Genomic DNA, 27,701 nt, shown 5'->3' on the forward strand with positions numbered 1-27,701 from the left:
GCAGTACTTTTGATGCACTGTTGGTTTCTTAAGCTATTATGCAGCAGTTTGATATTAACATTATTTAGATAATGAAAGTTTAATAGATTTTTGAAATATTAAAAGCTTACTGAACCTCTTGGAAAGATGCTGGATTTCACAGGACTTATTTCTTAGTGTGCACCCTGAATTGATTAACACCATTAGTTACAGCATGCCATGTTCAGTGTCATCAGACCTATTGGTACCATGCTAGTTTACTTTAAGTCTTTACAAAGACGTTCATGGGGATTTGCATATATTTTCTGTGCTGCCTTACATTGGTAGGGTATGTGCCTATATTATGTCTTCAAGTGCATGCATCAGCACTGAATGGATTTCCAGAAACACGTGGATGGTAGAAGTAATAAAAGAAGTCCTTTTATTTCTGGTTTATTACAAGATTTTTTCCTAAAAATGTTTGATCACTTTTGGAATAACGGAAAAAATGTATGTATTTTTTAATTTATCTTACAGTTTGTCATCATTTTTCTTAAGGAAATATGTTTGTCAGCCAAGAAAGGAGAATGTTTTGGGCACATTACGTAATGGTCACTGTCTTTATTTCTTCATTTCTTAACTGAACATGTAACATATCAGCAATTTTCTCTTGCTTTCTGTCTTCTCAGGACCTGTGTGCCCCACCTTCTCTGTCACACAGTTCAAATGGCCCTGGTGAAGAGAAGCTATACCGAAGCCAGAGTGCAGATATTGAACTCACTTCAGAAAAGGAACGCTTGAAAAAGATGCTCTCTGAGGGGTATTGTGGCATTTTAGTTTAAACAATGAAAAACAGTCTAATTTGTTATATTTTTATTCCTTGGTAACTAGACAACTCTTGTAGGACTTACAGGAGAAACGTGGAAGCATGTTTGTGTCAAAATATTTCTCCTATAGATGCACAATTTATAAGCAGGAGACAAAAGATTTGATCTTTTTTTGTCTGCTGACTGTACCAAGCTTAATCATTGATGTTGTTCCATTTTGACATTTAAAGACAAGTTTATAGCCCAGTGCCTCCAGAACTCTGTAATAAATTTCCCTTGCATGTTAAGCAGTTTGACTTGCTGTCTTCCTTTAAACATAAAATAGATGAATGGATGGGTGCCCACAGATTTACTCCAGGATTGGCCAGTGTGGGCCTCCTGAAGAAAGGAAGTACACCATGAGTAGATGGCACTGGCAAATTGAGAATGGTCATGAGATTGAGTCCTTGAAATATCTTTGAAACTGAACCGTAATTTGGCCAAATGCCAATAAAACTTGAAGGGCATATTAGTATTCCTGTATCTGTAACCATTTGATAATGACACATTTTGACTTGTAGTCATCTCCTTACAAAAAGTACTTTAAAAAAATTGAGTTTAACAGCCAGTGTTTGTAAAGCAGTATGAATTCTGAAAGTGTGTGTGTGTGTCTGCTCTAACTCTTTGTGTTGCTATTGAGCCAACTGCTCAGTCTGAGATGGACAATGTTTCTTTGCACATTGTTGCTGTTCTTTATTTCTGTAATTACATATTGTTGCGGTCCTGTAGTTCTCAGATATGCTTTTCAGTTAGCCATCCTCCCTTAGAGAACTGCAGTATCTGTCAGAAAGGCACTAGGAAAAAACAAGTTCAGGAGACGGAAGAGCTTAGGAACACCTGGAAAAGCAGGACTGAAAGAGAAAAGTGGGTGAGAGACTAGGAAAGGGGAAGAAGGGGAAATAGTGTTGTGATATCAATTAATGCCAGAAGCTGGAAACACTGACAGTAGAAAAGGAGGCTAATGTGGTTGGGATAATGGAGATGTGGGCCAGTCTCATGAGGGGGTGGGACAAGATTGTACTGAGCTATGGAGGCATTTAGGAATGACTGAGTAGGAAAGGATCAGAGTGGGGTGGCAGTATATCTTGGAGAAGGGCTGGAGTGGGTGGGGGGATGATAAAAGATGAGATAGGACAAGGAAAGAGCAAAGATCAGACTGGGTAGCAAAAGGAGGAAGAACCAAATGTACGCTTCGTAGCTTTAAAATTGTTTGGAGTAGGAGGAGGGAGGCAGCTGATACACTCATGCCCTAATAGCCTCTAAAGGCCACCTAACACAAGTATGAGCTAATCAGGTTTAGAATCAATGTATGGATAAATGAGAAAGAAGATGGTTATTGTGGGGAAGGTAGCCTATCTTCCAGAGTAGAACAAAACAGAAAAGTATTTGACCTGAAAGGGTCACAATAGAAGGTATCTGTGTAAACCAGAAAAGGAAGGAGCTTTCATTTTTGTGGGTGAAGGTTGATGAGGTGAGGGATTTTCAAGGCAGACCTCTTTTTGCCTAATAGCAATCACACAAGAGTATGACTGGCCATGAGGAATAAACTGTTAAAGGCCACAATAGTTTGGGATTACAGATGAAGCAGACTGATATAATCAGGAGTACATATATAAGGACCTGCAAGCGGTGGAGTGGGAGCAGAATTTCTGTGGACCCCCCTTTAGAAAAAGCTTTAGGACTTATAAAAGACTACCTGTGCAAATCAGAGACTTTGCTGAAATAGTGTTGCAAAGACAAAAAGAACAAAAAAAGATAGTCATAAAAACAAAAGGAGATCCAAGTACTTGAGAGAAATTGGGGAGAATCATCACCAGTGGTATTTGAAGGCTGGAAGCGGTGCTGTGAAGTACATCAAGAAGGTAAGGGATTAATGAAGAAAAGGCAGCAGACATTTAGAATATGAAAAATGTCTACTTCATAAGGGAGGAAGAGAAATTATTTAAATAGACAGGGAAATGCAAAAGTATAAGAAGGCAAAGGAAAAGGTGAAAATTCTAAATGAGTATTTTGCAGCAGTTTTCACCAAAGAAGCAAATGGGGATAGTAGCAGTCTGGGGAAGACGAACCTATGAGGATATAGCAATGGGGATCTAGAGGAGGATAAAACAGGAACTAGGCAAAGTGCTGCCAAAAATCTTAAAAAGGGCACTGGCATTGAAGGAAGGTAGGACTGTTCAACAGGTACTTTAGGGAAGGAGTCTTGTGGGAAGTGCCAGGATTACAGGGGTAGCACTGCAGAAAAACTATAGGCCAGTAAGTGTAATATCATTGGTATGTGCAAAATGATGGAAGTGGGCATGAAGTTGAGCTTTATTAATATAGCTTTGGCAGAATTTGCTGCAAAATGGGTTCTACCATGAGTCAACAGCTGGTAGATCTTGTTAGACAAACCTGATCCAGTTATGCGACTGAGTCATCAGGAAGATACAAGATGGTATCCTTTGGATGTGATATATCTAGAGTTCAGCAAAGCCTTTGTTCTGATCTGGCACTTCAGACTTTTTCCAAGTGTGAGAATGGCAAGGGTGGATAGAAAACTGTGTGTGTAGACTAGTGGCTGAACAACTGGAACTGATAGTAATAGGGAAGAGCTCCCATTCTCAGAGGTTCTCCTGCAGTGGCAACCTGCCTGGTGTGACCCTTGCCACACAGGTCTCTCTTCTAGGAAAGACTTACACAGCTGAGAGCCCAGTGCTGCTGTGTAGTTAAGTGTGAACCACCAACCACATCTGACTTGAACATACCAGGACAAGAGTCATCAAACTGTTGGCTGTGCAAAGGGGTTAAATGATGGTTTTGTTATGAGAGGGGAATGCAGCTATATGGTGAGGGGAAATGTCCCCTTCTGTGTGGTGACATAGTCCTCAAATACACACCCAACTACACTAGAGTACCAAGTTACTAACATGGAAGTGGTCTTTCCTCAAGTGTCTGTGTCTTGTCCTTGTGCTCCCAGCATGTCCTCACACTTTTCTCTCTGAAAGAGGAGAATAAGCACCATCTTGTTATTCTTCTTTCTCCCCATTAACTCATTTGAGTACCTGAGCTGCTGATCAGACTCTGGCTGCCAGGATCGTATTCAGGGCTGTATTTCTCCCTCCAGCTTCTGACAGGTCGGAGTTTCACTATAAACTACAAAAAAATCACACATGGTTCCTACATTGGACTTGGTGTTTCTAGGATACAAGCTTGACACAAAGAAAATGCATACCTTCCTGCCCCAGGAGAAGATTGTCAGCCTATCAAGTTACTTCCAAGACCTCTCCATTGCAGCGCCCTGCTCTGCAAGGTAGAGGCTAAGGATGTTGGGATTCATGGCAGCCAACAGACCTATGCTCCTCCTGGCCAGGCTGCTCATGAGGAAAATCCAGTGGTACCTGAAGTCATTGTGGTCCCAGCACTGCCACTCCTTGGACACCATGAAGTCACATTCTCCCTTGTTTCAAGAAGGCTTATGTGGTGGAGAGGATAGATAATCTTTAATCCAGAGTTATCTTTAACACCTCCTCCTGCTCTTCAACAGGTTCACAGAGATGCCTTGGATGAGGCATTGGGGCATGAGCAGGATCACATCGAGTGCAGGGAAAATGGAAACCCCAGTTCCTGGAAGAACACATCAACCTGAAAGAAATGAGTACTGTTCTACAAGTTCTTCAGATTTTCACCCACCTTTGGAGACCAAGACCACTCCAAGCATATACAGGCAACACTAAAGTCATGTGGTACATAAACGGGGAAGCACCAGTTCTTCCCAGCTTTGCAGGTTAGCACAGAAGACATGGAATTTGGCAACACAAATGAACATCACTCTCACAGCCACATACATCTGCTGTCAGGACAGTGTGCTAGCAGAATGCTTAAGCTGTTCTCTGGAGGACCCCCACGAGTGGACCTTGAACAAAGAGGTCTTTCACAACATCCCACTTGTGTGGCACTCCTCAGATAGCTCTCTCTGCTTCCTCAAGCAACAATCGTTTCCCCCTAGTTCTGCACTAGGGACCCTTGTCCCACACCTTGGAGGATAGATACCTTCTCTTTCCAGTGGACAGGGAAATTCCTCTATGCCTTCCCTCCTCTGCCTCGCCTTCTAAAAAATTCATATCAAGGCACAAAAGGAAACGCAAAAACTCTTACACTGGCTCCATTTTGGCTAAGGCAATGTGGGTTCTCCATGCTATTTCACCTGGCAAAAAAAAAATTACTGGAGGATCCCTCTACAGCCAGACCTGATTTCTCAGGAAAAGGTATAGCTGCTCCACCAGAATCTCCCATCCCTGGCCTAACTTTGTGGTTGATATAATTTTAATACCTCAAAGACATCTCTTTGAAGAGGTGGTACAAGTCCTACAACAGGCTAGGAGACCTACTACAAGGAAACCTTACACGGCTAAGTGGAAAAGGTTTTCCTTCTGGTGCTGCAAGTGTAGTCAGGATCCAGTCTTAACACAGTTACCTACAGTACTGTAATATCTCTGTAAGCTTCTTCAGTCAGGCTTAGCTTACTCATCTGTAATAGCTCATTTGTCTGCTATCAAAGCCTGCCTCCCCCTTAGCCCTCCACTGTTAGCTAGGCCGGAGGTTCAGCTTTTCCTCGCAGGAGTTCTGCATCTTAATCCACCAAGGAAACCTATGTGTCTCCTCCCTGGGATCTTAATTTTGTGCTGGAAAAGCTTATTCTGCCTCCCTTTGAACCAGCTTCTTGCTTCTCTGAAATTTTGTGCTTGGAAAACCATCCTCCTCCTGGCACTCACCTCCGCCAGGAGGGTTTGTGAACTACAAGATGTTCTTCGTGTTTCACTGTTGCAGTCATCACACTTGGGTTATCTGCCTGCAGGTAGCCCTCAGTCGGCCCGAATACCAGAGACTTAGTATTTCTGCGTCTGTTGCTATCGCTTCAGTACTGATGTCAGGTCATAAGGGGTATAAAAACAGGCAGCCAACACCATTACATCAGTCTTTCTTGCAGAGGAGCCCGAAGCAGAAGCAGTTCACATGAGTGCCAGTCGGCCGCTACCTTAGTTTTCGTTTCCGAACTGAAACATCCCGAAGTCTTCTAAAGCTAAGTACCCAGTTGGGGATCATTTTTTCTTGCTTTAACTGATGTCAGAAAAAGTTAACAATCGTCTCGCCTGTGGGAAGCAAATACCACACCGAGATTTCCATTCTTACTGCGTCACCTGTTTAGGCCCAGACCACGACATACCTCTCTGTTGGTTTTGCGCCGTGTTCAATACCCAAACTATTCATCATCAGGTCCTTATTGTCCCTAAATAGTTTCGCGCTCTGAGTCCGGCATGCCGCAAGACTCTTCTTTGACTATGGAACCTGCGGATGTCTCTACCTTGGATGGGTCCGGAGCTGCTGTGCAGTCACTGGCTTCTGAGGAAGTTCTTCACATTACCGATATTCGACACAGACAACTTCTTTTGTGTCTTCAATTCTTTCTAAAACTGCAGTTTCTAAGGCCAAGAATATGAGCTTACACCTAAAAAATCAATGACCCAAACTCAAGCACCTGCTTCCTTGCCACAAAATCAAATGCTTAAAATGGTAGAAGACCTGATTGTGCTGATTAGGGGAAGCCAGCCTTCCCCTGCTAAGAGGAAAAAGAGACCTGTCCCTAGCAGCTTTAACTGACCAAGAGTCCGACTCTGAGGTTTCTGATTATGAAGACATGCCTTTATCTGCTTATGAGGATTCAGATGCAGAGGAATCCATTCCCTTTGCTTCCCTTCCAGAGGATTTTTCTTTTGGTGAAACCTTTCATACTTTAAGAGAGCATTTCCACTGGGGATGCCAGGATTATCCTCAGTCCAAAAAGAGACTCAGACAATTTTTAGATTTACCTCAACATAGACCTTTAGTAGTCCCTCCTGTTCTGGATGTTGTGAATAATGTCTTTATGGAATCCAGTCTAACTCCTGATACTTTGCCCCCTGCTTCAAGGAAACCAGACAGGTACTACAGAGTCCCTGACTCTTACAAATTTCTTTTAAAAAAATCCTACTGCTGACCCAGAGGTTATTTCCCAGGGGCATAAAGATATAAAAGCAACTACAGCTTAGAATCCCACCCCTTCGGACAGGGATTCCCGAACTTTAAACAGATGGCGTAAAAAAGTACACACCTTTGCAAATCTCGCCATTAGGGTATTGAATTGCCAGTTTCACATGCTGAAATACGAGCAGCATATTATTGAACTTATTAAACTTATTTTGTTTATTACTGGACTTTTTTCTGGAGTTTTTGAACTTAAGCAAAAATTATCTACCATTACAGACTGTGCAGAAAATAAAGAATTACAAGAGCTTATGCATTCTGCAAGCCAAGTCAGCAAGCATAGCTTGCAGTGTGGCTTTGATGCCCTAGAAGCTTCTTGCAGGGCAGCAGTCACTGGCTCTGTACTGAGAAAGCATGCTTGGCTTAAGGAACAGACCTTGTCAGACGATGTCAAATCAAAATTACTAGACGCTTCTTTGAACAAGGACAATCTGTTTGGCACCATAGCAGAAGAGGTTCTGAAAAAGATGGAAGAAAAAGCGAAGTCTATGCAGACAGTCAAAGATTTTTTTGCAAGTGCAGCCTCCAAGATTCAGTAGGCATTGCCCCTCGAAACATTGGGCCTTTCCAGCCCCCTCAAGGCCATCTCAAACTAGACCCAGGGGAAACAGACCCCCCCCCCCCCAAATTATAGTCTCAGTGTATGTAGCGATCTAAGCAATGGAGTGCCTCCACTTCTAAAACAGGGAGTGCTAAGCCACCCCCTTATGGAAAGAATTCACAATGACTTCTCAACTCCACTCCTCATCTCTGCCCAATTGATCGTGCCCTAGGAGGAAAACTTGCCCATCATGCAGAAAACTGGGCCTCCATCACCAAAGACCGATGGGTCCTCAACATTATATCCCAGGGGTACAAATTTTACTTCCACTCACTGCCAACCCCAAAAGGGTTCCCAGACCTTCCTCCAAACCAGTGGACAGAGGCACAAAACCATGTTCAATCCATGCTCTCCATAAGTGCAATTCAACCTGTTCCTGCAGAGCAAATAGATCAAGGGTTTTATTCCAGAGTTTTTCCTGGTACGCAGAAAAGAAAGCACTTGGTGCCCAATCCTAGATCTTTCCATTCTAAACAAATTCCTGGTGGTACCAAAATTCATAATGCTCACCCTTCAGCAGTTTCTTCCTATGCTGTCCAAAGATGCCTGGTTAGCCACCCTAGACCTAAAAGAAGCATATCTGCACATCCCTGTCAAGGGACTCATGCAGAAAATACATACGTTTCAGGGCAGGATCTATGCATTATGAGTTCTCTGCACTTCCCTTTGGCTTATCCACTGCTCCCACAAAATGCGTGGCTCCGGCCATTGCCTATTGCAGACAAAGATTCAAATTTACCCGTACTTAGATGATTGCCTGATTCACGCAGTCAGGAAAAGCTGTTGCAGCACCTGACATTTGTGAAAAACCTTCTAACCTCCCTGGGGTACACTGTCAATGAAAAGAAATCAAAACTAGTCCCCAGCCAAAAGATTGCATTCCTGGGAGCAAGCTTAGACACCGCATTCCAGATGTCATTCCTTACTCCAGAAAAACAAGCCTATGTGACAGGTTACTTCACTCAAATGATCACCGGAACCCAGCTATCTGCAAGGAAAATCTTGCAGGCCCTAGGGTTTATGGCCTCTTGCATTCTGCTGATTCCATATGCCAGTCTGCATATGAGGAAACTTCAGTGGTACTTAAAAAGTCTTTGGTGCCAACATTCTCAGGCTCTGGAAAATGTCGTACCTATCATACGTTCTCTTAGGACAGAGTTTCTTTGGTGGGCAGCAGCATGCAACCACAACAAGGGACATCCCTTTACTCAACCCCACGATGCTCAGACCCTAACCACAGATGCATCAGACTATGCCTGGGGAGCACATCTGGATGACGAGTGCATTCAGGGCCACTGAAGCCCAAGTCAAATTCATCTGCACATCAACCAAAAGGAGATGCTAGTTGTTCAGCATGCTCTGACAGCTTTCAAATCCCTACTTTTACCAGGACCCCTGCTAATAAACACAGACAACACCACAGTTATGTGGTACATCAACAAGCAGAGGGGAACCCACTCTTACCCACTCTACAGGCTAGCCATGGCCCTGTGGAACACAGCCTTGGAAATGCAGAATCATCTGCAGGCTCAATTCCTGCCAGGCAAACAAAACTCTCTGGCAGACGACTTAAGCAGAAATCTACTAGATCCACATGAGTGGCAATTAGACCCCAGCACCTTCAGCCTTCTAACCCTGAAATGGGGGACCCCAGAGGTGGACCTTTTTGCCTCCCCCTACAATCACCAGCTCAGCAAATTCTGCACCAGGACACCTCACAGCAGGGCCTGGAAAGTGGATGCCCTACCCTTCCAGTGGGTAAACCTCTCAATGTATGCATTTCCCTCTCTGCCTATTCTCACAAGAATATTACTCAAGATAAGACGGGACAAGCCAAGGGCAATCCTGATTGCCCCGGACTGGCCACACCAGCACTGGTACCCACTACTGTGCAGCGCATCACCGGTGGCACCCTGGCACCTACCAAGAACAACTGCCAAAGTACACCAAGCAAAAAACACACGAAAGGAAAAACCACTTTAATACGAAACACAGCAAAGCTTTTGGATACAATCCTTCATCAATACTGAAAATACAAGAATCCCTACTATTTAATATAGGTCCAAACAGGTCATATGACCAGCAGCCAAAAAATCACATGACCTGAGCAAATATAAAACATATTAAAACATTATTAAAATTATTAAAAATTAAAAAAACATGTTTGCATTACTATTGCTATCATAATCTTGATCTACTTAGCCTAACCAAAATTGGTTTAAGGCTCACCATGCTGTTTAAACCAGGCACACAGTCACTGGCGAGTCTCACAATCCACTCATACTCCTTAGTTTCCAAATAATTGTTTATATCTCCGCCTCTTGGAGAAGGGTACACAGAATCTATAGCTCTAAATCTAAAGAGATGTTGTTGTCCACAATCTGACATATGTTTATATAAAGCATTTCTATCAATACATCTCCTAATCTCAGATTTATGTTCTGTAATCCTTTCCTTTAGCTTACGTGTAGTCTTACCTACATAGAATGACTTGCATGCTACACATGTAGCTAGATATACTATGTGTGTTGTTATGCATGTTGCTGATGTATGGAACCTAAAGATCTTTCCAGTTACAGGATGCTCAAAGGTTTCACTCCCACCACTAACAATATCCTCACAGCAGGAACAATTATGGCACTTACGTGTACCAGGGTTGGCAAACAAAGGTCTAGTAGTATTGCCAATAAAATCCTTGTAACACAATGAATTCTTCAGAGTTCTCATGTTTCTATATGCAAAGTAAGGACTATTACCTAATAAAACCTTTAACTCATTAGAAGCCATTAAAATTAACCAATTCTTAGATATAATTTGTTTTATAAATGGTGTCCTCATACTATACGAAGTCACATATCTAACTGCTGCTATATTAGTATTTCCACTACTAGAAGCTGTTCCCCTAGGAACCATGGTATCAGAAAGAAACATAGGTCTAAGTGTAGTCTTCCTATCCTCTATAACTTTACTTTTCTCATCAGAAAGAAGTGAGCTATCATAACCACTAAAGGCAAAATCCGCTAGCATCTCCTCTAGCTGCATTCCAAAACATTGATCATCAGTATTAAGTCTACTTAGTCTACATAACTGAGATCTCACAATGCCCTTAAAAGTATGTGGTGCATGCATGCTATTAAAGTGGGTATATCTGCCTGCACATACATCTTTCCTATGTAATTTCGTACATATAAGTCCCTCATTGAGTGTCAATTCAACATCCAAAAAGATGATATTAATGTCAGACCATACCATTTTAAACTTTAAGAATGAAGAGACTGTATTTAAATAGTTCAAGAACATGTTTAAATTCTCCAATGTACCTTCCCAAAGTAAAAAACAATCATCTACAAAACGCTGGAAAAACCTAATATATTGCCTAAAGGGATTTATGTCACTAAAAATATACTTTCTTTCCCACTGGTAGAGTACCAGGTTGGCATAGGTGTTGGCTATGGAAGTACCCATAGCCACACCCGTAAGCTGAAGATATAAAGAATCATTGAAAAGAAAGACATTATTTTTCAGAATAACATCCATAGGACTACACATACTCTCAATTTTGCCAAAATCAGGATTAGGACGTGATAAGAATTCCCTTAAGAGGTCAATCCCGACATCATTCGGAATGACAGTAAAAAGCGAAACAATGTCCATTGTGACTAAATAATATCTATTGATAGCCATCTGTTCCTTCTCCTCATCATACCATGTCCGTAGCTTTTGCAAAAAATCAAAACTATCACGTATTACAGAATCACATTCATTCAGAAAGGGTTGTAGCTGTCCATGCAAATAAATAGATATGGGCTCTGTCACCCAACCTGCTCCTGAGACAGTAGGTCTCATAGGAGGATCTGTCATAGATTTATGAATCTTGGGAATACCATAAAGGTGGGGTGTAACAGGGCAAGAAACTGTTAAATAATTAAACAAATCTGAATCTATTTCACCATGCAATTGCAACTCATAGATAACCATATTGACATATGCAATACATTTTTTTACATCTGTGCAAGTAATGCATCTAAAAGCAGTGGCATCCATAAGCAAAGAGGACATAGCAGACATATATTTATCACGCTCCATAAGTACCACTACTCCCCCCTTATCCGCTTGTTTAATCACAATTTCTTTACAAGAACACAGGTCCTTAAATGCTTTAAATTCATCAAACATTAAATTATAGATGTTATTTCTATTTTTAGCAGTATCATTGTATAAATGTCTGATTTGAAGTTCACAAAGATCATGAAAAGCCTTCACAACTGGTACATTGGCCGGTATAAAAGTACTCAAGCGCTTATACCTTCCTTCCAACATAGGGGAATCACCGAACAGTAACTAAGTTCAGCATTCTGGTGAACTTCTTTAAATCTGACAAAGCAGATACCAAATCATCCCCACATGAAGGTATAAAATTGAGACCCTTCGATAAAACAGACAAATGAGTTTCCTGCAGCTCAAAATTAGATGAATTTAACATACCTCTGATGATTTTCGGCTCACCTTGCCTGCACCTAAAGGGCTTTCAAGTTTCCTTTTGTTTGAAACTCCAAGAGTAGGGATTCTTGTATTTTCAGTATTGATGAAGGATTGTATCCGAAAGCTTTGCTGTGTTTCGTATTAAAGTGTTTTTTCCTTTCGTGTGTTTTTTACCCTGGCACCTACCTCAGATCCCAACCCTCCTCACCCAGCAGGAGGGATGGATCCTGCATCCACAACTGCAAACCCTGAATCTTGCAGCCTGGCTTATTCTTTGAATTCTCCCCCCGTGACCAGCCTAAGCAAGCAGGTGCTAGACATCATTCTTAAAGCCAGAAGACCCAGTACAAGGAAATCCAATGCTGATAAGTGGAAAAGGTATTGTTCCTGAATTCAATCTAAAGGAGAGGACACATCACTGCCCTCCTTACCTCTAATCCTGGATTACCTAGCAGATCTACTCCACAGAGGCCTATCCTTCTCCTCCATTAAGATCCATTCCTCTGCCATCTCGGGTCATTACAACACTGAGCCACCTCTCTTCTCTAACCCTCTCATCAAACAGTTCCTGAGAGGGGCAAACAACCTAAGGCCACCAAGGAGAGCACCCACCCCTGCTTAGGACCGTAACTTTGTACTGGAAAAGCTCATGCTACCCCCCTTCAGCCTGCAGCTTCAGCAGAGTTAAAATTCCTCTCTTGGAAAACAGCCTTGTTTCTGGCCATCACTTCAGCTAGAAGAGTGTTTGAGCTACAAGCACTTATGGCTCTGGAACCCTTCATTATTTTTCATGCTGACAGGGTCTCCCTCAGGGCTAACCCTTCCTTTATGCCAAAAGTGGTGGCCAGTGTGGCTCTCAACCAATCTATCCATTTGCCAACCTTCTTCCCTAATCCTCAAAATAAAGGGGAAAAGGATCCTGTACTTGTACACAGGCAGCTCAGATTCTACCTGGATAGGACTAAAATCTTCAGGAAATCTGACCAGTTACTAGTCAGTTTTGCACCAGGGGCAGAGGGTAAGGACATTTCAAAACAATTTCCAAATGGGTAGCGCACTGCATCCATTTCTGCTACAAACACCATGGGAAACCACCCCCTCAGGGGGTCAGAACGCATTCCACTAGGGCAACTTCTACCTCTACAGCATCCCTCAGGGGACTCCCTACCAGGGACATTCTGGAAGCTGCTACCTGGAGTTCTGTACACACCTTCACCAAACATTACCACCTACCTATCTTTTTCAAATCCAGGGCGGGTTTTGCAACAGCAGGCCTGCAGGGCGTACTAACCAGCCCCAACTCTTTTTGACTGCCTCCACCCTTTCTTCAGCTTTGGGAATCAACCCAAGTGTGATGACTGCAACAGTGAAACACGAAGAACATAGTACAGTTGTATAAACTTACCATAAATGTAGATGTTCGAGTGTATTCACTGTTGCAGTTCTGGTTTCCCACCCTCTAGCCCCCTTGTGTCTCTCGCTCTCTTTCTCTGTTTATTACTCACCCCTTACTGGATTATTGGTATTTACTTTTTATAGGTTCATAGGTTGGTACTAGGCTATCAGCCCTAAGGCCTATGCAAGCCTAGCCATAACAATTCCCTTGAATTTTTTTCCCACAATATTTACTTCTCTGGGCCCCTGTCTAGCAGGGCGACTGACATGATCCCCGGGGTGAATTTCCTATCTCCCATCCAATCATCAAGGTTCCTTTTGAAGAGGGCCAATGAGGTGCTCTGCTTGACTTGTATGGGCAGTCTGTTCCAGAGTATGGGGAGTCTCTGTCAGGAACCTATCCCTCCAGCATATTTTGTTCATTGTGATAAGGTTTAGATCCCTGGAGCATATGGCTCTGAGGGATTGGGATTTCTTTAAGTGGAGCATGTCCAACAGCTCAGGGATTGACATGGCCTTGTATGTTAAGCAGAGATCGCCTCTGAGTAGACGATATGCCACAGAGTATAGCTGGAGTTTTTTTTTTAGACGGTCAGCATATGGCATCTGCTTTAGGCCTGTGATTTTTTTAGTGAGGTATTTCTGTGGCCTTTCCAGCTGTTGTAGATGTCTTGTGAGGGTACATACCAAATGGGGCATTATACTATATAATGGGTCTAATGAGGGATGAGTACAGTGGGACAATGACCTCCTTTTTTCTGGATGAAAAGCCCTTAGTGATGAGGTGTGCCACGTAGAAGGATTTCCTGACTGTTGTGGCGATGTGGTTATCGAAAGTGAGATTGTGTCCCTAAGTCTCTCATCACACTTTCAATGTTTAGTGACCTGCCACCTATGTGTGTAGTTCATGGGTACATGTTTTTTTCCAAAGGGGATGACTATACATTTCTTGGCATTAAGCTTGAGCCCATGGCTCTGGCACCAGGCATCTGTTTCTGTAAGGCTCTTTTGTAGAATATCCACATCATTTGGTGATTCAGTAATGGCTCCCAGTTTGCAGTCATCTGCAAACTTTGTTAGCCAGAGTCCCTTAATGTTGGCCTGTACTTCAGAGAAGTAGATGCCAAACAAGAGTGGTCCCAGGACTGAACCCTGAGGTACTCCACTTGTCTGGAGCTGGATTTGGAGTCAGCTACTTTTACAGTCTGGGTTCTGTCAGTAAGCCAGTTAGCAACCCATCGAGTGACATAGGGATTTATGCCCAGCTTAGTAAGTTTATCTATGATTCCAGAGTGAAGGATGGTGTCGAAGGCCTTGGCGAGGTCCCGGCTGTGTGGACCTCCTTACCCTCGTCCACAGCTCTGGAGACTGATTCGAAGAAGTCAGTCAGATTCAGGAGACTAGATTGGCCCTTCACAAACCCAAACTGGGTGGGGTCCAGTGTCTGGAGGTTGCCAATGTGTTTGTTTATAAGTTCCATGATAATGCATTCCATGCCCTTGCAGATCAGGCTTGTCAGACTGATGGGATGGTAGTTCCAGGGATCCAAGGTGGATCCTCCCTTGTGGAGCGGGATAACTGTAGCTGTACGCCACTCAGTGGGCACGAAGCCTGAGGTGAGGCTATGATTAAACATGACACTTAAGTGGGGTGCCAGTTCATTTTGTAGTTCATGTAGTACACAGCCTGGGATGTCATCTGGTCCCATGGATGCTGTTACTGGTGGTGTTTTTACGGTTACCTATCAGAACATCTACTCTTCATAACATCAAGACCATAACATCTAAACGTCAAAACATCTAAAATTCATAACATCGAATCTCAAAACATTGAAAACTACAAAGCAACTATAAATAACATCCCACACACCGTTTTCTACATTTTATGCTGGGGGGCAAGCCCCCCTGCATCCCCCAAGTGTGGGGCTCCGCCCCCACCCCCGTAAATTAAATGTACCAACTCCAAGATCGCACTACACACGGGGGGTGCAGGGGGGTAAACATAGTAAAAACTCTGTGGGATGTTATTTATAGTTGCTTTGTAGTTTTCAATGTTTTGAGATTCACTGTTACGAGTTTTAGATGTTTTGAAATTTAGATGTTATGGTCTTGATGTTTTGAGTTTAGATGTTATGAAGAGTAGATGTTTTGATAAGTAACCTTTTTTCCCACCATAACTTTACTCCCTATTTGGGGGGCTCCTGACATTTGGGGCAAGAAAAACTGACATGGCGTCTGCTGCCTGTTTTTATACCCCTGACGTCAGTACTGAAGCGACAGCAACCGATGTAGAAATACTATGTCTCTGGTATTTGGGCCGAGTGAGGGCAACCTGAAGGCAGATAATCCAAGTGTGATGACTGCAACAGTGAATACACTCGAACATCTACATTTATGGTAAGTGTACACAACTTTACTTTCTCATTGCTATTCCCCCCTTCTCATTTTTCACAGGGACATGGTGACTCTCGGGGCTAATACATCCTTCATGCTTTAAAGTAATGAATGAGCTGTCCTTCAATCAGGCCATTCTTCTTTCCATTTTCTTTTTGAATCACCAAAATATGGGAGAAAGGATCTTGCATTCGTTGGACATTCTCAGGCAAGTCAAATTTTACCTGGACAAAACTAAATCCTTTAGAAGACTGACCAGCTGTTTGTATTCTTTATGACCCCTAAGCTGGACAGCCAGTCTCTAAACAAAGTATTGCAGCCTGGATTTCAAAAGCCATTTCTTTCTGCTGCTTTCACCATGGTAAGACCTTACCTTCCTGCCCTAAAGCACATTCCATTAGGGCAGTCACTTCCTCAGGAGCTTTTCACAAAGGAACAGACTCCAGGTCCATCTTAAAAGCAGCCATTCGGTCCTCTGTACTCACCTTTAACAAACATTAAAAAGGTGACCCTTTCTCCAGGTCCAGGACAGCCTTTGCTAGGTTACCGCTGTCCGGGCTGCCGTTCAGCTCTTCATCTTCTCAGTAGCCAACCACCCTTCCTTCCTCCTTCAGCTCTGGGAATCAACCAAATGTCAGGAATACTGCAACAGTGATTTCATTCAGGGCATAGTACTGTTGTGTAAGAATTTATCATAACAGTAGATGCCCTACTGATCACTGTTGCCATATTCCATCCCACCCTCCATTTCCTCTTCTCTCTCACTTCTGTCTTCTGTGTCCCCCCCCCCCCCCCCCCAATTCCATTAGCCTTTGGTGTCTTACATGAGTACAGGGGATTTTTCTTAGCAGTTTGAGCTACACCCATCCTAGCTGACCAGTCTCCTCTCTCAGTAGTCTTTTAGGCCATTGATTTGGAGGTAGTCCGAAGAGCCATGTGCTTACATCCATCTTTATACGCCTATGCATAAGAGCTGAGGTCATGCGTTTGGTTAAAGTGGTTACTTGCAGCTTTTGCAATTCTGTCTCTCCATTTGTCTGTCTATCTTTGACATTGCCTCGAATGCCATGAATTCTGTTGCATGCAGTCATTGAAGAACTGAGAAAATTATAGCATTCCTGGTGTTTTAGGTATGCTTCACTAATGTGGAATTTTTGCATTTTATGGTGGGAAATGGAATTTGTGTACCATTATATGCTTTATCCAGTGGCTTGGCAGAGAGAATTGTATTAACTTTGAAGGAAAGGAGGAAGAAAAACAAGCGAGGCTGTGGAAATAGAACAGCAACCGTTCTTGCTCACACAGATGACTGTAGGTTTATATCCAGTAGAAATGCTCATGTTAGAAAGGCCAACATTCTCGTTTAATTTACTTTTCCTAGATTTGAAAAAAAAATCCAGAGAAAATAGTGGACTGGGAAATTAACTTTTTTAATAAATAAACCAAGCTTAAAAGTTTTGCAGATATAGATTGTCTGAGGACCTGTGGTTATGGTCCTGAATGGCTGCAGGTATAATTCGGGTCTATATTATATCATCGAACGGTTAAAAAAGCGAACGCTGATTGATTGACCTGATTTAAGCGAAAGCTTACAATCTCGAACCGTCAGATCAGCGATTTTTTTCCCAGGGGAAAAAAAATCGCTGATCCAAAACACATACACACAACACAAGCACACCAAACAAACAGAAATCCACACACATACACCTAAAATCTGATACCTAACACTACACTAAACTATGCATATACCACTAACTACTCACTTACCTTAACCCAAACCCTAACCCTAAGGTTCGTCACTATCGCACACTCACCTCACCCGCTCCCTAACCTTAACTCACTTAAATCCACCCTAACCCTCATGTCCACTCAATCGCACACACACCTAACCCGAGCCCTAACCCTAACTCACCTAAATCACCCTAACACTGACATCCACACAATCGCACCCTTACCTGAATCCGACCGGTAACTTTCCACCATAACACTGAAAATACCGAAGCAACAGAAACGGACAACCGAATTCTTTCCCTAGGAAAAAAAATTTGAGTTTCTGCTGCTTCGATATTTTGCAGTTTCACGAAAATAAGTTTGATCAATCAGCGTTCGCTTTTTTAAGCGTTCGAGGATATAATATAGACCCTATAATTCAAAGCTTTGAGGAATGTGCCCACACATTGTGGCCACTGGTCACAGTTTGTCTACAAGAAGTCATGTCCACTAAGTCAAAGCAAATTAATGGTTAATGAAGCAGTCTGTGAACTGGAAAAACAATTAGGTTTGTTGAGCAAGGTAGTTTTCCCCATGCATTTGCTGTCAGTGATACCTGGTATACTGCTTCTTATGAAGACTGCAGAGAATGAAGAACCTTTGCATCCACATTTTATGACAGGATAGTTTATAATCTTTAGATTTGTCTTCTACCCCACCTTGGATATGTAATCTTTATTTAAGGGACTGTCTTTTATTTAAAATATGTTTATTATGCTAGATGGAGCAGAAACCGTGTTCCTGGAAACTGTAGAAATGAGCTGGAATGTACCATGGTTTCAGTGAAGGCTGCTTAGACTTTCTGTGTTACAATGCAACCTTGAAATGATAAACTAATGACTTGCCACCTTACAAAAGTTCATATTAAAAAGGTTTTCAAAAAGTTTTCAAAATTTTGATATTTTCATCCAGTACTAAAAATGATAGTTTGTGCAGAGTTCTTGGAATAAAAAGTGACTATGTAAAACCTTCAGTAGTTAATGGTCAGTTCTAGTTGGTACATCATGTTTCAGCATTATGTAAGTTCATGAAGAAATTAGTATCCAAGTCATGCTAGTTTTGAAGCCTGTACAGCCTCTATCAGTGCAGTGTTGTGCATGTAAATGTTTCTAAGCTGTTGAACAATGCACAATTCTTAAGCTGCTGTTACAAAAAGGAGGAATAAAGGTGACCAGTCTGAGCAAAGATGGGAGAGAAACTGAATAAATGTCTATTCCAGTCTTCAGAAAAGAAAGCAAAGGGAAGGTGCCATGCTGGGATGGGGGGAAGGGGGCATCCTAATGGAGATAGAGGATGTTGAGAGGGAACTGGCAGCTGAGATGAAGCCCAAGGATCAGATGGACTGTCTCCCAGAGTCCCCAGAAATGTGGCCATTGAATTGGTACACACAATAGATCACTGGCTAGTGCAGACATGCCATAGAACTGCAAGACAGCAGTAATAGTAGTCTTGTATAAGGCGAGAGAGAGACAAAAAAAGCCCAGGTAACTATGGGTGAGGTCCAAGACTGAGAAACTGGATAGCTATATGATTGAGGGTTGTGGTGAGAGGTGTGGTGTCAGAAATTAGAGATTCTGACTAGGGCAGTACCAGAGGGATCTTTCCATTGTCCAGTGCTCTTCAGTATGTTTATCTCAGGCATATTTGAAGGAATAAAGAACAGGATCCGCCCGTTTGCTAATAGCACAAAGCTATGTGCAGGAGTAAATGATGGGTGAGGTCTAGCAATGAATGTGGAAAGGCTGGTTGAGTATGCAGAAAGATGCCAGTTGTGATTCATTGTAAATACAGTTTACTGCACTTTGGCTATAGCAACCATGATAGAACTTTATGGCAACAGTGTAGGAAAAAGATCTGGGGTATTGAGCATACCTAGATTGAACCATCAGGAGCAAATTGAAGGAGCAGTGGCGTTAACAATTTTAATGCTGGAGTGTATCCTTGGGGGGGGGGGGGGGGATGCATTTCAGGAGCAAAAGAGGAAGTACGTTTAGTCTATAAGACTTTGGTCGGACCACAACCTGAGTATTGAGTGAAGTTCTGTAAGCCATCAAAAGGAAGGAAAGGAAAGGAGGAGAAGGGCATCAGACTGCTAAAAGGATTTCAGAGGAAAGCCACTGGAATGAGTCATTGGATGGAGGAGAACAAGTATGACCAGAGTGTAGAGGAGGGAAAGCTTTACTCGGGACTAAAAGAGATTGGACATGATATTCATACACAAGGTAATGTCAGGGGGTGGTTTGATCAGGAAAGATAGGGAGGTATAAACGTGGCATTTTGAACAGGAAGGACAGAGAGGTAAGGTAATGTCGCAGGGGCTGCTGCTTGGTTCTCTGAATATACTTTTTTCACAGAGAAGGTTCTGGACCCATGGAGTACACTGCCAAAGTATGTAGTAGAGAAGAAATCCACGGAGGCATTCAAGAGTGCATGAGACAAGTGGATAAGAGAGAAATTCGGACACACAAGGGAGATAGAATGTTAAGGCACTTAAGAGTAAGCTAAATATTGTCTCCTACTGTCATCAAGCAAATGCAGTGTAATGAGTTGTGGGTGATGATGTATTGTCCCTTCCTCCATGCCCTATCACTGACATGAAGTGTTTGGTTCCTTTTTCTATTTTTTGAATGTGAACCATAACCACAAATATCTGGAAAAGATAGGATGTGTAGAAATGTAGGGTTTAGTCCTTTATCAAGAGCTGTTGAGTGTACAATGACTCATTCATGCCACTGTGGTCACAAAGATTTGAGTGCCTGATGCTTTACAGTTCAGTAACATAGACAAGGAAAAATGTTGTCATTAACTCCCTTTGTTGCAATTCTTCATAGGATCATGGTGTCACAGCAGCTCTCACCACCTCCCTCAGTTCATAGCTACTTTACTACACTTTCACTCATCTCTCAGCTTCCCATTTTTCTCTCTTCCAGATCTTTATCAAACTGTCCTCTGCACATGTAACTATAAACCAGCATAATGCATTTCCCTTGACCTTATTTGTAATGGAGAAAACTTTGGCTTCTGTATGTTCCACAGTGTGCATCCTACTATGCATCTCGGTCACTTCCATCACCTCAGTCTTCCTCTGCTGCTCTCCCTTCATTGCCCAGGTTTCTGTGCCATACAGAAATACTGGTTTGCATACTTTAGTTTTCATTTGCATTCTGCCATCACACACTACCCTTGACAATTTGTGTCAGTTGGCTGTAACACCTCTAATTCTAGCTTTGACCTTATTCAGACTTCCCTTCTCAACCACTCTTCTCAGATAATTGAAATTGTTAATCTTTTCCACTATTTTCCCTTCCCTCAATTTTCAACTTTTTCTGATTGGTATTTGCTTCTATGATCTCTGTCTTGTCTGTATTCAATTTCATCCCACTTGTCTTCAGTTTAGCATTCCAGTTCCCCATTATTTGCTGAAATACCTATTTAGTCTGTTTATAGTGCCATATTGTCTGCATAAAGCAACTTGATCTGTTCTCTGATTTGTTTATGTAGTCCAGTCATCATCATGCACAGCAGTGGGCTCATAGTTGAGCCCTGATGCACACACTCCCATTGGGAACCACTCAGTGAGTCTGAACACTTTCCATATTTTTGTCATTGTGTCTTTGTATATAGCCTACACTAATCGTACTAATGCTTTTAGCACTATGAACTGTCATAGGACTGCCCAAGTGAGCTTTCTTGTGACTGTCATATGCTTTCTCCATGTCTAGAGTAATGTCCAGTTGGAGCCTTTTTACATTGCTAGCTTCTTCTCCACTATCTGTCTTGCTGCAAACATCAAATTTAGTTGTACTGCATCCTAATTTGAATCTGAGCTGCTCATTCCCATCTTAATACTACTTGTATATTTATTTATCAGTTGCTGTCCCCAGTACATTCATGCAGTGTGACAGGAGTTTGATACCTCTGTAGTGACCACAGTTGTGAATGTCCACTGTGTTGAATGCTTACTGTCCTGTCCTTTCTCTCCATACCACAGTAAATGCCCTCAGGAATCATGTCTTCACTAATGCATTTATCACCTTGATCACATCTCCTGTGACCTCATCTAACTTTATTTAGCTTAGAGCTTCATGCTTCTTCCTGTGTTGGATTCTTCCTCTTTCATCATAGTCTGTGCATGGAGTTAGTACAGCTTTTGTGGGGTTTTCTTTATTTAGAACCTTCTTGAAGTACTCCTTCCGTTTGCATTTGTTCTCTGGAGTGGTAAGCAGGCTGTTGCCGGTATCCATATCCCTTATGAATGGCTTCTGATGACTATCTTTATCTTTCTTTCAGCCTTCCAGCCTGATAGAACATCTTTGTATCATCTGCTGTGTGATGTCCCTTTCTAGAAGCTTGTAGAATCCCTCTGATGTAATGGGATCCTATGTCGCCTACATTCATAACTGATGGGTTCGGAGCCGATCCGTCGGCTCCGACTCAGCCACTATACACTAGAACGAAGTCTCTCATTGGCTGGGCTACCCCTTATCCCATAATGCACCACTCCTGCTTCCCCAGATCTCGTTTGCCGCTTTTCAAGCCGGACGTGGTCTCGACTTGGCTGGAGCAAAGTGTTTTTTCTTGACCTTTTGGTCTTTTTTTGACTAGGGTTTCTGTCAGAATTTAAACAAACAGCTGTTTTAACAGCTTTGTGAGCGTTTGTGGTCAGTTTTGTGTAAAATTAAATTTTATTCTTTTCGCGCTACTAGTGTACTGGGCAAGGCCCGTTTAAGTTAGAGGGCCTTTGCCCTTATTGTATGTCTATCTAATTTTCTTGTGACTGAAATAGTTTTGGGCTAAGCCCGTTTAAGTTAGAGGGCTTTGGCCCACGTATTTCCTTTTCTCTGTATTTGACCTGTTGTATCGGGCTAAGCCCGTTTAAGTTAGAGGGCTTTAGCCCATACATTAGTTACTGTTTTTTTCTAGCTATCAGTTACCTGTTTTTTCTACTGTACCTAAAATGTCTAAGGAGCAGAAATCAGGGTTCAAAAAGTGTGCAAAATGTAATTATAAAATGTCTATTACAGACAGCCATGCTGTCTGTGTGTACTGTTTAGGGCCTAAACATTTACAGGATACTTGCAGTGTGTGTCACGCTTTTTCCTCCAGGGTTCTCCAGGAGAGAAAAAACAAGCTGATACTTAGGGGTCTGATTAAGCCTTCATTTGAGGAAGCTTTGGCTTCATCTCCAGCTTCTAAAAAGAAGAGATCGTCTGTTCCGACCAGTCCGTTGGGCCCGACACCCAAGAAGCATAGATCGTCGGCTCCGACCAGTCCGTCGGACCCGACAGCAAAAAAACAGGGATCGACGACTTCTTCCTCGGCTCCAATGGCTTCGGAGCCGATGGCTGAAGGGTCTGCCTCGGTGCTTCTTCCCTCGGCTCCATTGGTGTCGGAGCCGCAGGTTAGTGCATCCAGAGGCCAATCACCTACTTCGGCTCCTTTGGTCTCGGAGCCGTTGGAGGTGTGCAGCTCAGACTCTTCCCCCTCGGCTCCAGAGCCTCCTTCGGCGCTGACACTGTTGCAAACGGTTCCGGTCTCGGGTCCGATAGTGCTGGAACCCTTTCGGAGCTGATCCCCTGCTTTATCTGAGCCGAGGCAGAAGTCTTCTCGGCCCCAATCGGTTTCCTCCAAATCCTCTAGGTTGTCGGATTTGGATTTGGATAGGGTTATCCAGAGGCTGTTCCAGTCCCCAGTTTTTACTAAAATGATCTCGGCTCCAGCCCATGCGGCTTCGGAGCCGATTCCACATTCCATGCATTTGATTCCTCCTCCGACCCCCTTGGAGCCGTTGGAGTCGGTGCAGGTAGAACGCAGCGGAATCATCCAGTCAGAGCAGGGACCCCCTCGGGGTTTCTCTGCTCCGACCTTCATTCCTACCCTGTCCTCGGTGTCAGGATTTGGTACCGGGTCTTCCTCGGCGGGGGCCGAGGGCAACACTATGGAGTTCGCCTCTTCGATGCCCAGTCTTCCCCTTGGAGCATCAGCCGCAGGTATTCCCGGTACCGCCATGGTCTCTCAGCAAGTGCCCTCTGCAGAGTCTGGAGGTCCTGCTTTTGAGGCCATGAGGAGTGCGCTGGCCATGACCTTGCCGGTTCAGCAGGTTTCTACCTCACCATCCCAAGTTTTGGGTACTGGTGCCTCTGGAGACATTCTTTCCCATGACAGTGGGGCCTCAGGACCTGAGGATACCCCCTTGGAGGGTTCCCTTCTTCCGGGGGGTCCTTCTGAATCTGCTTCGGATGAACCCCCAAGGAAGAAACTGTGTAAGAGGAAGCACGTTGATTCCCAAGATGAATTCGTCACTTCAGATACTGACCTCGATGATGCGGAGGGGTCCCCTAAATCATCCTCGGATGACGTCTCCTTCTCGGATATCCTTGAGATCTTGAGACAGAGAGGCGATTGGCAATCCAAAGCCCCTACCACTGAGGAGTCAGTTTTCCTCAAGGCCTTCGGGGCCCAGCCCTCCTCCTCCTGGGTGTCTCCACCCTTCGACGAGTTATTAGATCTGATCTCTCGCAGGGTGTGGGAACATCCTGGTACAGCGGAACCGGTGCCAGCCAGGCCTAATAAGTTTCTTTCAGCCCCTCCCCAGAAGGAATTCCTCACTAAGGGTGTTACGGTTGATGCTATGGTGGTGGCATCTGCCACTCAGCAGAACGTGGCAGAGGCTTCAACATCTATTCATCCTCCTAATAAGGATTCTAGGAGCATGGATAGGTACGGGAAGCGTACCCTTTCTTCAGTGACCTTTACCCTGCGGTCGCTGAACTATCTCTGTCATTTTACAAGGCTCCAAAGGGACCTCCTCAAGGAGTTAGGAGAGTCCCTTGCGGGTAACCTTCCTGAGGCATTAGCACAGACCGTAGGCGCCCAGATGACTACACTATCTTCTATTGTCAACTCGTCCATGAGGCTCGTTTCCTATGCAGCCGAAGGGGCGAGTAGAGCAGCGGGCACAGGAGTGGCTCTTAGGAGACAAGCCTGATTACGCTTGTGTCCACTCGCGGAGGCCTTTAAGTCTTCCTTCGCCGACACCCCCTTTGATGGGTCTTCTTTGTTTGGACCCAAGGTGAAGGACACACTTACTCGGTGAGAGCAGGAGGGCAAGACCTTGACTGCCATTGGGGCCCATTTTTCTGCTCCGTCTAGATCTTATCCCAAGACCCAGAGAGGAGGGAAAATGTGGTTCAGGAAATCCCAAAAGTTCTTCTCTACTCCACCGAGTGATCCCCCCTCCAGAGGCGGGGGGGGGATTCAGGAAGACGCCGCCCTAGAGGTGGCAGAGGCCCCCGTAACTCTGGAGACAGCGACTCCTTTCATGGTTCCTCCTACCCTCAACATCCCTAGGATGTGGCCTGGCTGTGCTTCTCCGGAGCCGGTCGGGGGTCATTTTGCGAAACACCCACAGGCTTGGGAATCGATAACCAAGGATCAGTGGGTGCTTCACATTGTAACTGGAGGCTACCTCATCCCCTTTTTCAAGCCTCCTCCTCCTACAAGGAGAATCCCGGACGTGCCACCCACTCAACGGGATCTGGCAGCCGTAGAAGTTTCAAAGCTGCTAAGCAAAGGGGTCATCCAGCCCGTCCCCGCCGACCAGATCAGATCAGGAACTTACTCAAGATTATTTTTGGTGCCAAAAAAGACAGGGGACGTAAGGCCCATTTTGGACCTAAGCTCTTTAAATCGTTTTGTGAAGAAGTCCAAGTTCCAGATGGTCACCCTTCAGTCCATTCTCCCGTTATTGGAGAAGGATGTCTAGATGTGCTCCATAGACCTCAAGGATGCTTACTATCCCATTTTGATACGTCAAGAGTCCAGAAGTCATTTACGCTTCCACCTAGGAACCAGTAATTTCCAGTTTCGTGCACTGCCCTTTGGTCTCACCACAGCCCCCAGGGTGTTTACCAAGTGTCTGGCAGTGGTGACAGCTCACTTGAGAAGTCCAAGCATCTACTAATTCGAGCGCTGATGGCCACAGTAACCTTGGGTCTCTCGCTTGGAATCACTTTCAATTGGAAAAAATCTGTGCTGCGGCCATCTCAGCGCATCACCTTTATAGGCGCAGAGTTAGACACAAAAAGGATGCGGGCATTTTTGCCATTAGAGAGAATTCAGGTTCTACAATCACAGGTTCTAAATTTGTTACCCAAATCTCGAGTTCCTGCAAGACAGATTCTTCAGTTATTGGGCACGATGGCTGCAACTATCCTCCTAGTACCGTTAGCCAGGCTGCACATGCGGGTGCTGCAATGGCTATTATCGGTTCAATGGTCATACCAAGAACTTCCCCTGAACCACCTGGTTCTGATTACGGACAGTTATCGTCGGGACCTCCGTTGGTGGCTATGTCGGTCCAACCTGGACCGGGGGCGTCCTTTCGCCCTTCAGCCCCCTGTTGCCACAGTGACCACGGACGCCTCCCAGATAGGGTGGGGGGGTCATTATCTGGACAGGTCTGTCCAAGGCACTTGGCAGGATTGCAAAGCGCACCTTCACATCAATATCCTGGAAATGAGAGCGGTGCTTCTGGTTTTACAAGCACTTCATCATGCTCTCCCCGAAGGTACTATTGCGATTCTATCCAACAACATGTCGGTAGTTTGGCACATAAACAAGCAGGGCGGAACCAGATCCTACCCCCTTTGCAGGGAGGCCATGAGAGTATGACGCTGGGCAATAGCCTCTCGACTTTTCTTAGTAGCCACGCACATTCCGGGAAAAGCCAATGTGATTGCAGACAGGCTCAGCAGGACGCTGCTGTTGCCCACGAGTGGTCCCTCAACAACAGAGTGGCTGCGCGGATCTTCGCCAAATGGGGTCTCCCTTGTTGCGACTTGTTCGCCAGCCCCAACAATGCGAAGTGCAGAGAGTTCTTCACTCTGACTCCCTGTCAGGGGCAGTCCCCCAGGGACGCTGTAGCCCACAATTGTCCCCCGGGTCTGCTTTATGCCTTCCCCCCGATTCCCCTTCTCCCGAGGGTGATTCAGAAGGCTCTTCATGTCGGGTGCCACATGATTTTGGTTGCCCCACATTGGCCCCGTCAAGTTTGGTTCCCATTCCTTCAGAAGTATGCGGTACAGGGCCCCTGGGTTCTGGACCCAGTGCCGGATCTGTTGTCCAATCAGTCGGGACACTCTCATCCGTCCCTCCGGTCGTTGCGACTGGCTGCTTGGTTACTCCACTTCCATCCTTAGTTAGAGATCTTTCTCTTTCTTCGGAAGTGATGCACATCTTGTCCTCTTCTCTCAAGCCATCTACCGTTAAGCTGTATTCCAGCAAATGGAAAAGGTTTGTTTGTTGGGCCCAGCAGCGAGGCATTGATCCTCTTACGGCCCCAGTTCCGCAGGTCTTGGATTTTCTAGCTTCATTGTTTCATTCAGGCTCTTCAGTCTCCACACTTAAAGTTCAACTGGCGGCTATATCTAATTTTCATGTTGCTATAGAGCCTTCTTTAATGGCTAACAGACTTTGCAAGTCCTTTCTTAAGGGAGCTTGGCTCCTCAGGCCTCCTATGGCTCATCCCGTGCCCCCTTGGGACTTAAATTTGGTTCTGGCCTCTTTAACTGCCCGTCCCTTTGAGCCGGCAGCCACTTGTGATATAAAATTCCTGTTGTGGAAAACTGCGTTTCTAGTGGCAATAACTTCTGCTAAGCGGGTTTCAGAGCTTCAGGCTCTATGTTCTTCCCCTCCTTATTTGATTTTTCACAAAGACAGAGTTTCCCTTAGATTGAATCCATCCTTTTTGCCTAAGGTAGCATCCCCTTTATGCATTCAGCAATCATTGGAGCTCCCAGTTTTCTTTCCAAATTTTTCTAATGGAGCAGAATATACCTTCCACCAGTTGGATGTTCACAGGCAACTGCGTTTTTACTTAGATAGGACCACTCAGACACGAAAATCTGACCAACTGTTTGTGTCCTTTGTGCAGAATAGGTTAGGTCTACCAGTTGCCAAAACCACCATTGCCAAATGGATTAAGGATTGCATCTCTTTCATTTATTCCCAGTCAGGCAGAGAGTTGCCTTTCCTACTCAAAGCTCATTCTACCAGGGCTATGGCCACCTCTGTAGCTTTTCACTCCAAAGTTTCAGTAGATGATATTTGTGCGGCTGCTACTTGGTCTTCTCCGCACACCTTCATTTCTCATTACAAGGTTGATGTGGCTTC

The 27,701-nt window shown here is 44.2% G+C and overlaps 1 protein-coding gene across 1 annotated transcript in view; it reads left to right on the forward strand.

Annotated features, from left to right (window-relative positions):
- HOMER3 (homer scaffold protein 3) overlaps positions 1-27,701 on the forward strand; it is a 948,052-nt gene that overhangs the window by 464,322 nt on the left and 456,029 nt on the right. The window contains exon 5 of the mRNA XM_044054824.1: positions 648-778. Within this exon, the coding sequence (XP_043910759.1) occupies positions 648-778 (131 nt within the window). The remainder of the gene's footprint in view (positions 1-647; positions 779-27,701) is intronic.

Source organism: Protopterus annectens, chromosome 13.part0 (genome assembly GCF_019279795.1).
Source record: "Protopterus annectens isolate FY-2018-M chromosome 13.part0, PAN1.0, whole genome shotgun sequence".
Classification (NCBI taxonomy): Eukaryota; Metazoa; Chordata; order Ceratodontiformes; family Protopteridae; genus Protopterus; species Protopterus annectens.